General features: G+C 36.0%; 1 protein-coding gene and 1 long non-coding RNA gene across 3 annotated transcripts in view; one reads left to right on the forward strand and one right to left on the reverse strand.

The window, feature by feature from the left end:
• Positions 1–4,975, forward strand: part of LOC123285248 (uncharacterized) — a 128,261-nt gene extending 123,286 nt beyond the window's left edge. The window contains exon 11 of the long non-coding RNA XR_011502842.1: positions 4,810–4,975. This is a non-coding gene — a long non-coding RNA (uncharacterized lncRNA). The remainder of the gene's footprint in view (positions 1–4,809) is intronic.
• The window catches only part of SCN9A (sodium voltage-gated channel alpha subunit 9), a 168,903-nt gene that overhangs the window by 77,543 nt on the left and 77,769 nt on the right, over positions 1–13,591 (reverse strand). The window contains exons 3-7 of one of the 2 annotated variants that reach the window (XM_044768770.2): positions 8,553–8,671; positions 8,119–8,208; positions 7,431–7,559; positions 5,955–6,046; positions 4,749–4,958 (exon numbers count right to left, since the gene is read on the reverse strand). In XM_044768770.2, coding sequence (XP_044624705.2) covers positions 4,749–4,958; positions 5,955–6,046; positions 7,431–7,559; positions 8,119–8,208; positions 8,553–8,671 — 640 coding nt within the window. Of the gene's footprint in view, positions 1–4,748; positions 4,959–5,743; positions 5,867–5,954; positions 6,047–7,430; positions 7,560–8,118; positions 8,209–8,552; positions 8,672–13,591 lie in introns of those variants that run through there. The other variant, XM_070508042.1, reaches the window with a different exon arrangement.

A 13,591-nucleotide genomic window follows, 5' to 3' on the forward strand; every position in this document is an offset into this window, starting at 1 on the left:
GGGGTAATTTTCTACTGACTTGAGGGCATTGGAGCAGAATGGTAAAAAATAATTGGTGACCTAAACATTCCGTGATTAGTTTTATCTGACCTGGTTCAGAAAGACAGCTTATAGCAACCTACGTATGGCTTGGGCTTTCAGAATCCAGGGTTTATTCCTTAACCAAGGGACAATAAATCAACTTGGAGAAGACTAGTTCAGGGGATCAGGTAGAGGCAGACTGCCTGCACATGACACACTGCATTCTGGGAGATGCAGTCCCCACAAAGAAAGAGCTGTACATGAAGGAGTCAGGAAAAGCCCTGGTAGTAGTGCAGACCAGTAGTAAGAGACTATCCCCCTTTATGCCAATGGAACCACACTATATAAGGCCCAATAGTTACTGGAAATTTAGCTATGAGCTCTGCACATGAATATTTCCTTCATCTGTAGTAGCAAGGAAGTTTGATGAGCGTCAAAGTAGAGAGTGTGCAGCACCAAGGGAAATTTATAAATTTTATGTTATTGAACATGAGGCTAGACAGTGATAATGAATTAAAAAAGCACCTCCAACAAGGCTTTGCTGTATGCCCCAGAAAAGAGTTTTAGAAGATGTTCAGGTTTTCTATGTAGGTTGCCTTTACCATCATAATTCTTTGATCTCTTCAAGAATTTGAATTCATTTACCTCACAATTTTCTCATGATCTATCAACCAACTGTTGGATTCAGTTCTTTCTTTGTCCAGTTTAGAATCCATGAGCATTCATTATCATCACTGTCTTACAATTCCCTCAACTTCATGCCTCTCTCACAGTCTATCGTACTAACCTGGAAGAACCCTAATCCCACACATAATCTAGCATTCGCCTACTCCATACTTGCTCCCAAGCGGCGGAATGTTATTGGAGAAACTCCCACATCCAAGTGAATGATTCCATTTTAAATAGATGATCTCTGATATAAAATTGGCACTCAAAATAGACTCCATGTTCCATTCCCTAAGATGACCACAGAGTGCATTCACCTCAAACCTTCTGCAAAATTTCCTCTTCTTCATTTGCACTGTCAGTCAATGATCCCATCTTACACTTTTCTGAGGAAATAAAAGCCATTGGGTTTGACTTAATCCTTTTCTAATAACTCTTCAGCCTGCTCCTCCATCTTTCCTCCTGCTTCAATGGTGGAGATGTCTCTCCTCTTTTTTCTTCCACTTTCTCAAGGTCTTGACTTCTCCCATCTCTCCTGAATTATTAATCCATATTTTACTTCTTATTCATTTCTATCACTAGAAAAATATCCCTATGAAAATTCATCTTTAAAAAAATACCAGCCATTGTCCCCATTATTCTGCTTCCCTTTACAGCCAAATTTATGAAAGAATTTTCTAAGCATACTGTCTTGTCTTCTTCCTGACATCTTATTCACCCGTCACCGTCTTAGTCCAACCTTGTGCTCCTAGTACTCTACTAAAATTTTCTCATGAAAGTCTCTGATGATTTCCTTGTTGTTCAAGCTAATGTATATTTCTCTATCTTCATTATTCTTAATCCTTGGTCTTGCAGCATCATTCAACACAAGCATTCCCTTTTCCTCAACATACTTTCTTCTCTTGGCTTCACAATTAATATCTCTGCTTCTTATTTTACTGGTTCCTCCTTCTCTGTGTCTTTCTGGGTCCTCCTCTCCACCTGATTTCCTAGGGTTACGGAGTTGAACATCTTTTAAACACTAAATTTGCTTTAAACTTCCTTTGCCAATTCTCTACCTACTTATAAACGTCAGGGTTTTCCAGAATGATGTATGTGTGTATATATCCTTTCTTTCTACTGATTACTTTGAAATGTGTAACTCCAAGCCAGGCAGTCCCTCTAATCTCTGTGCTTAAATCTCCAATTGTTTACTTTTTATCTCCACTTGGATCTCTCAATGACATCTCAATTTTAATGGGTTAATAGTGACTTTTCCCTACAAACCTGCCACCTTTCTCTCAATTCGCATTGCCACTCATCCAGTTACTGTAGTCAGAAACCTAGAAGACTTCCTCAAGCCCTCCTCTGTTCTCTAATCCATCAGCAAGTTCTGTAGATTTTACCTTGAACTTACTCATCACTTTCTACCACCACTCTAGATGAAGCCACAATCTTCTCTTCTTTGAATAAAAGAAGCAACATCATAACTGGCCTTCCTTATACCAATCTACCATCCAGCCTTGCCCAACCAGTTCTCCATATGGCAGAAAAAGTGAGTCAAACCACTGCATTTAAAATAAAATCCAAACTCCTTCCCATGGGCTAAATCATCCTTCATGATATGATCCCTGCGTTTTTCTCTTACTTTCTCCATTGGCCATCTGTCTCTCCTTTGCTGAAGTTAACCACACTACTGCTTTTCCATTCTTTAAACACAAAATATTCTTTCTTGTTTCAGGGTCTTTCCACATGCTATTCCTTCTAACTCAAGCAGTAGCCCCCATACACCCTCCCATCTACACTTACACTATTTTACGACTTCTTATCATCCTTTAGATCTCTGTTTAAATCCTTGGAGAGGTCTTCTCCTTTAGTTGGTATCTCAGTCCTGGAGATTTACTTTCTTTGCATAGCATCTATTAAACTTGCAATATTTTTTATTTGTCTGTCCATTCCCTCTTTTTAATCTTTCATTCCCACTAGAATATAAAGTCTGTGAAAGTAGGGGCTGAGGCCATCATGTTCATTGCTATAGCTTCAGAAACTTGCACAGTGTCTACCTCAGGGAAGCACTTAATAAACACACGTTGATAATTGAATGCTGGAATAAATACTGCAGTAAGACCTGGCTTCTACGACCCGGAAAACAGGTAGGAAACCAAATTCAGACTTGACACAAACATCGCCTCTCTAAAACTATACTTTAGAACAAAATCAAGAATAATGTACAGAATTGGGAGAGGATTGTGGGGTATAAAATGTCATTGTTAGCTAAGCTGTCATTCATTCATGTACAAATGCAACATGAAGATACATTGCAAAATTCAAGGGCTCTTTCTACTCCTTTTTTTTTTTGAGGAAGATAGGCCGTGAGCTAACATCTACCACCAATCCTCCTATTTTTGCTGAGGAAGACTAGCCCTGAGCTAATAACTGTGCCCATCCTCCTCTACTTTATATGTGGGATGCCTGCCACAGCATGGCTTGACACACCCAGGATCTGAACTGGCAAATCCTGGGCTGCCAAAGTGGAAGGTGAGAACTTAACTGCTGCACCACCAGGCCAGCCCCTCTTTCCACTCTTTTCAAAAAAAAAAATTGCTTGAAACAATTCCAGAAGGTTAAAAAAATCTTTCAAATTATAAACTCAGGAACAGGGCCAAAATTCAGAATAAAAGGGCTGATAGTGATCCTAGTAAAAAAAGTTAAGTTTAAATAAGAGTTGTATACTGATTCACAAAACAGAATGTAAATGTCAACAATTACCTATAAAACAAATTTTTTTATGGCATATAAATTGAGAAATAAAATTCTTTGGAAATAAAATTTAAGATCATATTAATCAAAATCAGAAACTGGAAAAATAAGATAAAAAGGAAGGAAATACGTACTAAATTCCTCATCAAATACTGGTAGTAAAGAAATATACATTAAATATTTTACTTGAAAAACTTCAGCTTTCTTGTTTTAAGCTTCTATTTTTTTCTGTTTTCTTTATTTACAGTATTTTACTATATTAGCTATATTTTATTATTTTTTTAATCTTCCCCAGTGAGTGGGAAAATAAACATTTAGTAAAGTAAATAGATGATGTATATGTTTCTTTATTATCCGAGGAGAATCCTGACCTTTACTGCCTGATCTCCTTCTGTCAAAGGCACATATATTTGAAAGATTTCTTGCTTTCCACGCCACCTCTGGATCTAATTATCTATTGAGGTTTATGGGCTCATGCGGGCAACATCATACGGACACATGGCAGGTGTCAGACAGAAAGTACAATCTTGCTCAAGTTCATTCTCACCCAAATTCATCAACAGCTCCAGTGAGAGAAACTGTATTAAGGGTTAGTTGTTCAGAAAACATGAAGTTCGTGCTTTCTGTGAAACACAGTTGTGAAGTAAGCAGGCTTCTGAGACTGTGGGTACAGATCACCTTATACGGTACCTACAGAGCTACTTCTGATGAATTAAACCTGGATGTGACGCCATTGCTAGACTGAGGGAAGCCATTAGAAAGAGCTGTGAAACTCATCAATGGTTCTAATATAACGATAGCGTTGATAAAGCACAGTAAACTGTTCTGCTTTACACAGATCTTCAAAAATAATATCGAGACATTTTGATATGTAACAATATTATTGTTATAATTAACTATATGATGTTAGAAGTACAAGTGTAAAAACATATCATATAATAAATAACACTATAAAGTAAACATAATTATGAATTATCCAATAATATTATATTATATAAAATATATATCTTGTAATGAAATGTAATGGTTAATATTATTAATTCATAGCTAAATTTCTTTCTCCAGAGCAAATTTATTCTTTTTTATCATACAAAAATTGAGAATTATGGAACTATCTCATGTTTCCAGTACCAGAACAGCTAAAAAGCTTAGAACCAGGGAGATTTATGAAAATATAACATATGTAAATTTGCACTGTAGCAACTTTTTATATATTTGAATAATTTTGGAATAATTAAAATGAAAGCAACATTTAATTGCTAAAAGACAGTAATACTTTTAGCCTTATTTCAGCCTATTAACAACTGTAGGGACGCTCTTACTTCTAAAGTCTTCTTCTTCAAGGGTATCCATTATGCTTTCTAATGTTTCATTGTTTTCAAGTGGATTCCGCAGACATTTATGCTTCAGGTTGCCCATGAAGAGCTGCAGCCCGATCAGCGCAAACACACTCAGACAGAACACGGTCAGGATCATGACATCAGAGAGCTTCTTCACCGACTGGATTAGAGCCCCCACGATGGTCTTCAGGCCTGAATACAGCGGGGGGGAACAAAAGATGTTCCTATTGAAATAAAGCCTCTGAACGAGAAACAGAAACAAAAGGCAAGCATTTCCTAGAAATGCATGCATGATAGCAAATCAATGACCTGAGATAACCTAATTCAGAAAAAGCCTACTAGCTCAAAAGGGTGGATTTGCTGTTTTATATATACATTTTGTTTCTATACATTACAGTAAATGATTAGAAATTGTAAAATATTTCCAAAGAATAGCCAAATGGTCAAAATGAAAAATTTGGTTGCTCAGACCATATCCACACTCAGTTGTGAAAATAATTTTTAAAAGTGCTAATTCAGTAAATGCTTGTCAAACAAACCATCTCTCTATAATGACACCAAAACAAAGAGGCTGAATTGCAGCAGATAGTTACAGTTTACTAGTTTTTCAGTTAAGAAATGGTTTGTTGAGGAAAGATTAAAAAGACAGTGTGTCATGCAATACTCCCATGCTGATATTTTTTCTCTCTTTTCTTAACTATATGAAAAGCAATTAAAACAAGTTGAAATTTTCAGTCCTGGAAAAGGAAAATGGAAAATGAACCGTTAGGAGGGAAAATTTCAAGTTGAGATGTGAGCCAAATGGTCATCTTCATCCTCTAAGACCCATGCAATTCATTAAACTCAAAGGCTGACTTTTAATAACAATTGTGAAAAACGTAAGAAGTCAAATTTAATTAAAATTCCATAAGAGAAAGTTTTTCTTGGCTTTCCTCCAAAAGAACAAAGTCAGCCTCGGTGTTTAACCCCACTCTCACCTGGAATGACTGAGATTGTTTTCAATGCTCGGAGAACTCTGAATGTTCTCAACGCTGAGACATTGCCCAGGTCCACAAACTCTGTCACATATCTGTAATGGGGGAGTTTATACACAAACACAGTGACAACACACACACAAACAAACAAAGAACAACTCCCAAATAGTTGGAGTTATGAGTGGCCTAATGCTTCACACCAATCACTTCTTACCTGGGATTACAGAAATAGTTTTCAAAGCTCTCAATACTCTGAAAGTTCGAAGAGCTGAAACATTGCCTAGGTTTACAAATTCTGTTAAATACCTGTAGAATTAAATCAGAGTTATTCAGAATTCACACAGAGTCTATGATACTTACCTGTACCTTTAGTCAAGGTATATCCCACATTTAGAACTTATTTAAATGTATCGTTCTGCAAGTCTTTTTTTCCATCGTAATGAATTTTATTTAATGTCAGCAAAATACAAATATATTATTAAAATGGTTTCATACACTTAAATGCCTAAACAATGAAATGTTTCAATTATTAGACCTCAACATTATGGTAATGTAGATATTTAATAGTACCCTATAAAACATCAGCGGCAAACCTTGAAAATGTATGCTATGGAAGAAGCCAGACACACAAGGTGACATACTGTATGATTCCATTCATATGAAATGTCTAGAACAGGCAAAATCCATTGAGATGAAACACACATGAGTGATTTCCAGGGACTGAGGGGGGGAGGGGATGGAAGTGACTGCTTTTTTGAAGTGATGAAAATATTCTGGAATTAGAATGGTGATTTGCGTACAATTTTGTCAACATACTAAAAAAACACTGATTTTCATGCTTTAAATGGGTAAATTTTATGGTATGTAAATTATATCTCAATAAAAATGAAGACCCCTGAGAAGAGGCAGCCTTCTTCCACACAATGTGGTTTTATCAGCAGGCAGTAGGTGGAACCGCAGCTGCCATCTGTGACCAGGAAAGGAGTGAGCCTGATGGACAAGGAGGTGGGGGAGGGGACTAGAGGAGACTAGAAATCTTAAGACCCTTCTATATTCTCTAAATTCCTCCAATGAACATGCATTGCTTTTACAATTTAAAGTAAAGAAATGCTTCTGACAAATACATTTGGGAAAAGAGCAGCAATATGAATAAATTAAAGTTATATTTTAATGTCATATTTTTCCCTTAAAAATAAACTATGGATGCATATGCAATACATATACAGTGCATTAAAGTTAGGTACAGTGTGCAGTGACAGCCCTTGCAAAAATATTTACTTCTATATTCCAATATACTTATTCGCTCTTGAATAGGATAGGTTAACAACAAAAAAAAATCAACATGCTTCTAATTAAAGGCCTGAGTTTTTTCTGTGATTCTTACAGGTTTTATTAGGCTTTAAATAAGAACTTGGAAAAAGTGTGAACCTAATTGGCACCACATGGACTGTCCATCTAAGTGCCGAGTGTAGAGGGAGATGATCAATCTTAACGACGTCATATACCTTTGAGTGGGAAATGTTCTTTCTGAAAAGATCAACATTTGCCTATCAATACTAGCTTTCATATAGTATCCTTTAAATACAATCATTATATGCAGGAAAAGTCAGACCCCAAAGCTTTGTTCTTACTGGAACATTGTGCTGAGATTTTCATGAATTTGGCATTTCAAAGAACTGAAAGTACTTACGCAAAAACAATGACGACAAAATCAAGCCAGTTCCATGGGTCACGAAGGAAAGTGAATTCTCCTATACAGAAGCCTCTTGCAAGGATTTTTACAAGTGATTCAAAAGTATATATTCCAGTGAAAGTGTACCTAGACACAAGAATCCATTGGGATTAAGTGTGAAAAGAACATGGTACCATGGGAATCATTATAATTTACTGTTTCTGATCAACCAAAGGAAGGTATCTATTGGAGTGCGTCTTTTGGTTTATGGACCCACTATATTAGAATAAAATGCAGTAACAGTCTTTCCAGAAAATCTTAAAATGTACATATCAGAAACTCTTCCAGAAAGCAGAGGTGTTTAAAATAACTAAGAACATAGGTATTAGATCTGCCTAGAAAATTCCTGTATTGTTCCTATCAGAAATATACCCCAAAGATAAGAAATATGTAACATGTCGAAGAACAAGGAGGGGATCTGATAAGTTCACTCTTCTAGAAAAGATTGTAGCATCTAATTATTCTATTCTACTGCTTGTGGGTTAATACTACAGATGAGAAAAAAATGATTGAAAGGAAAGCAACTATATAACATGAGAAGACAAACACCACAATTTTTATAGATGCAGTAACTTACTGGCAAGAAAAGGAAAGGATAAAAAAGATTATACTAAGACTATATTAAAATGTACTTATCCCCACTCACTCTACATTCTTGGTCCAATCTGGAGGGTTACTCATGGTCATAAATATGCAGTTCGTCAGAATAGTGCACATGATAAGCATGCTGAATAAGGTAGCTTAGAATCAAGGAATATGACAGAAGACCACAGTAGGAACTTTGAATATTTGATAATGACGTTTCTTGAAATACTAACAACTTTTCCTTAGAAAATAATTCTAAATAAGCTTATAGACTTTTTTTTAAAATCTCTTTGAACAAGGGAGTAATAGATAAAAGTCATTTATCCGAAAATGGCAAAATTGCCATTCTCCCAATCTTCTCAGAGACCTACACCAAATTATACTGCAATTGATAAACTAAAACCAGAGTCTTTTCAGGTACAAAAGGACTAAAATCCAAATTTAAATAACTACATTTTAAAGAACCATTGCAAGTAAGCATTTTAAAAAGGATATGAGTGTACTAAAATCTTAATAGATATTCTTCTTAGAGGACTGAAAGGAGAGAGTATGTACAAGGCAGGTGTGGCATTGAAACGGAAGATTGCTTTCCCTTTGTTCAATACTATGAAAGTCTGCAGGAGCAAAAAGAAAACAGTATGAAATGAGAATCCAAAATTTCAATCTAGTACATTAATATCAGCAGTTTACCTTTCCATGTGGTGGTGTCATATTAAAGAAACATTGTCCTCAGACTCAAGCAAAGTAGTTCCAATGCCATTAATGTAGCTATATATGTCACGCTGGCCAATGAACTCCAAGTCCATTTCTTCTCAGTTAATCAAGAAGTGAGCCATTTATGAGTATATATTGGTTAGGGCTCCCAAAATACAATATTTTCTCTATTTCATATCCCTTGAACACCCACATCAGCAACAATAACTTATGGCCATTGGAATTAGTTTAAAACACAACCTCCTTCTTTCATTACTCTGCATTTTTTTTAAGGTATACTTTTTTGGTGAGGAAGATTGGCCCTGAGGTAACATCTGTGGCCAATCTTCCTCTTCTCTCTTTTTTTCTCCCAAAAGCCCTAGTACATAATTATATAGCCTAGTTGTACATCCTTCTAGTTCTCCTATTTGGGATGCCACATCAGCATGGCTTTGATGAGTGGGGCTAGGTCCGTGCCCAGGATCTGAACCAGCAAACCTTCAGCCACCAAAGCGGAGCACGTGAACTTAACCACTATGACACCAGACCAGCCCCTGTTACACTGCATTTTAAGTAAACCAAATAGAAATCAACTATCTTGATTTTTACCATAACATCTTAAGAATTTTAATACTTGTTGGCTACTGTCATGGTTAGTAGCAAACGTTCCAAAATAGGAGTTCTTCCAAAAAAGTATTTTCATAAATTTAAGGAAAATTAGAGTTGGAAGAGTCCTACTATCCAGTTCAATTTTCCTTTTAGATACAACACTAATAACAGCTAAAGTAAAAACACAGATTAAAAGACTTGCTTGCTACTATCCATGGTAATTTTTAAAAATAATATGAATAGAACCAAATATTCTTAAAATATGTTATTGTACCCACGGCATAATGAGTGACATTCTCCATGGCTTTGGTATTTAATTAAAAAATTTAAAACCCAAACAAATAAACAGCAACAACAACAGAACATTAAAATAACCTGAGGGATTGGCTTGGAAATCAGAGAGACCAAGTTCAAACCCTTGTCTCATTTTCCCGCAGTTGGCAGGCAATTACTTGTGAAATCTGGAAGACACGGACTTGGTCTTTTTTGGTGTTGTTTAATCTGACTTTTTTATACAGGATGAGTGGGCTTCTGGTAATAAACATTTTTCACCAAATTAGAGACATAAGTTCGAGTATCTTGCTTTTTCATTGTGTGTGGCAGAGTTCTCAAGAAAACAAACCAGAATCTATTGTTTTCAGATGCTCTTGTATATTTCTGGTCTCTTTCACTATACCAGTGATGTCTAAACATAATTTAATATAAAGTTCACTTTTACACTGAAAAGTAGTTTTAAAATTAATACCTCGCCTTTGAGTACAATTATTGTTTTCTTAAATAGCAATACATTGTGCTTTTTAAAATTCGTTCATCCATTATTTTCCTCAGTTGTGCAGTGAGCAGTGATGGCATAAGAGGTAATGAAAGGAGTTTGAACATAAATGAGGCATGCGTTTTGCATGCAAATTACTTCCTAGAAAAGTAATAAGAACACGATAACTCGAATACAAGGCAAGATGTGACAGGTGTCAAACAGAAGTACAAATGGAGGAGTATGAAAGTAAAGAGGGGACAGGGTCACATGTCTGTTAGAATTATCAGGGAGACTTCATGAACCAGAGGTCACCTGGGCTAACGTGAAAATCACATTACTGCCTAGCCTTGGCAAGATCGCATTACCTTTACTTGAAATTAAAGAAGAAAAAAAGAATTAGTTTGCTATTTTTAAATTTAAATTCCCAATTTTCATTAGCTTTAAAAACTTCTTTAGGAATGTTTGGGTTTATATACATCCAGGAGTTCCTTGTAGGCAGGAAATGTAGGCATGCCTATGAAATTTGGGAGATCACTATCAGTCTCTAGTAAATTCTAAAATCCCACTAACAAAGGCCTAGATGTCAAAGTCTGAATCAGTTCTTCTCATTTTGCTCATTTATTTAAGGATTTGTTGAACATAAAATTAGAGAATTATGGTGCTTAAAGAGCATACGCTTTGGAGTGGACAGATATGATTTGAAACACCAGATCCACCATTTAGCAGCTTGAGAGCTAGCACTTATTGTCTGTGACGCTATTGAGTTTCTGGTACATTGTAAATTCTTACTAAATGGTGGGAGCAGCTGCTGATATTACAGGCTGAACAGATAAGGCACCAAGGATATGTTCTAAGACATCCAAGACAATGTACCTGTCCTCTTAATACCAATAGCCAAGAGTGACTGGTAATTTACTCTTTCTTAAAGACAAACTTTCTCTTATAATAAAGGTACCACATGACACTATTACAAAGCACTTACACATTCATCACATAAAACCATACACATTTACCCATAAAAATAAAGCCCTGACTTCTACGGTTAGTTTATTAAGTGTTCTTTGTTTTAACAAAGCATTGATAATTACACTGAAATATAAATTAAAATCTGAACTCAGGCCAAATTAGGGGTCATTAAGTTGTTGGAGTTATTGTTTGTTCGTTTTTTTGTGAGAAAGATTGGTCTTGAGCTAACATCTGTTGCCAGTTTTCCTCGTTTTGCTTGAGGAAGATTGTTGCTGAGCTAACATCTGTGCCAACCTTCCTCTATCTTTCGTGGGATGCCGCCACAGTGCAGCTTGATGAGTGGTGCTAGGTCCGTGCCCAGGATCTGAACCTGCGAGCCCCAGGCCCCCAAAGCAGAGCACACGAACTTAACCACTATGCAACCAGGCGGTCCCTCATTAAGATTTTTAATATAAGCAATGAACACAATGTAGCAGAATAAAATTTGTGTCAATTAGTATGAATAACATGAAACATAAAAAGAATCAATCCGCGGAGAAGTCAACCCTAAAGCCGTTAAGTGGAAGTCAAAACTATTTTTATCAAGAATATTTGAGGAGTTAGGACAAGGCATAAAACGTTGCTAATTTAAAGCTCCAAATCATAAGAAAATAAAAAGACTCCATCATTCCTTTGGGCATTTGTTCACATTTTAAGAATAGAGGACCATGAAAAAATAGATTACTTTGTTTGACCTAGTTCTACCCGAGTATACTGATGCGGGTGTGGCTTAGGCTTTTGATGTGGTTGGTGCGCTATTTGAAAGAAGCTGGGGGCCAACTCAAGGGCTTGGAGTTCTACCCCAAACCTTCTCTATTAAATTAGTCTATCACATAGCTAAAATTTCTCCATTAGTTAATGTCTATTGTCCTCTATCCAAGTTCAAACATTTTCTCTTTACCTCCCAAGTCATTTTAAGCCAATATTAGTTTGTATCTCTGACTTGGGGATTATTCCAGAAAGATCCTTTTCCTCCATAAGGGGTAGCTGGTCCAGGCCCCCTTTGGAAATGGGAAATGCAGTAGATATCCATGCAGAGCCAGAAATTTTTCTGGGTGAAGTAAAATCAGAAAGTACTTTTTATTTTGCCTGTTTCATTATTTACTCATTCATGATTTTGTTCATTTTTGCAAAGTTGTTATATGACCAAATCTAAACTAAACTAAGAAATGTGGCACAATAGAATATCTCAGTAGGGAGTCAAACCAACTTGAATTTAAAAGCTACAACAAAATTTACTAGCATGTAACATTTGGGAAGTTACTTAATTTCCCCAATCCCTTAGTCTCATCTAAAAATAGGGTATTACTTCCTAACTCACCAGCTTATGATACATAGATGTGCTAATTTGTATAAAAAATCCAGTGCCCGACACAGAGACCCTCAATACATAATAGCATTCTTCCTTTCTGTGTCAGAATACAGACATTAATTAGAATGCTGTGTAATATTTCAAGGGCTTCTCAGGTATCCCGTTTTCTATTACTGTTCTGTCAACTCGTTGAGATGCTGGTTTTAATGTGAAGCAAAATATTAGGTATTGCTATTCATAGCAACGACCACTGAGGTAGTTCTACCATCAAAATTAACATCACATTTTGTATTTCTCAAGACATTGCAAATATGTTCTTTATTTTATTTGCTACATGTCTTATCAAGAAATATTCCCTTTTATTTATACAAACAAATCAAAATTATTTTTAATGGACTTTATCCTGCCTTTCTTGACCTCTCAAATATAAGTCTGCAGATGCCATGCAGCAAAGAAAGCATTGTTGGAGAAAGTTATGGAACCTGCTGACCTAATCCTTTACTGTCTCCTCTTTGTCAACTTCAACCTGGTTGTGTTTGCTACTGTGTCAGAAATTATTGTAATCCCATTCTCATTTTCAACAGAATACCCTTTATAGAAGTTGTTTCAAACTTTCTCCCATTTCCTTAATGCAGTCAACAGTTCTGCTCTGCTGCTGTCAACACTGACTCTCAAAGGTCATTTTCGACTCCTGTAGTAAGAAAAATGTTGACACCATTTTACGTGCATTTTCTCTGATGTGTCTCCATTTACTTCAACCCATCAGACTCTTAAATCCATCCTCCTGTCTTCCCCTCAAGACTCAGACAATAAGATTCTCTTGACTTTTCCACTGCAAATACAATCTGATCTGTAGCTTGTACCTTGTCTGTTAACATCAGCAACTAGCTACATCACTCCAACTCTATATTTTTCTCTTTGGCCAAGAATAATTTTCTTTACTTTCAAATGTCCTATTTATACCCTACGTTAAAAAGGTTTTCAATTTATTTGGTGCCTCATATAGGTTTTTGATTTATTTGGTGCTTCATATGACCATCTTTCTGGTGGAAAATTTCTCAGCATGCATGGACTGCCAAGCACTTCCCCTTCATACTTGTTACCCACCACTATCTTGCTTTCATTTCCATCACCTAACACAAACTGCTTGCAAAAAGTGAC

The sequence above is a fragment of the Equus asinus genome, chromosome 4, assembly GCF_041296235.1.
Source record: "Equus asinus isolate D_3611 breed Donkey chromosome 4, EquAss-T2T_v2, whole genome shotgun sequence".
NCBI classification, from domain to species: domain Eukaryota; kingdom Metazoa; phylum Chordata; class Mammalia; order Perissodactyla; family Equidae; genus Equus; species Equus asinus.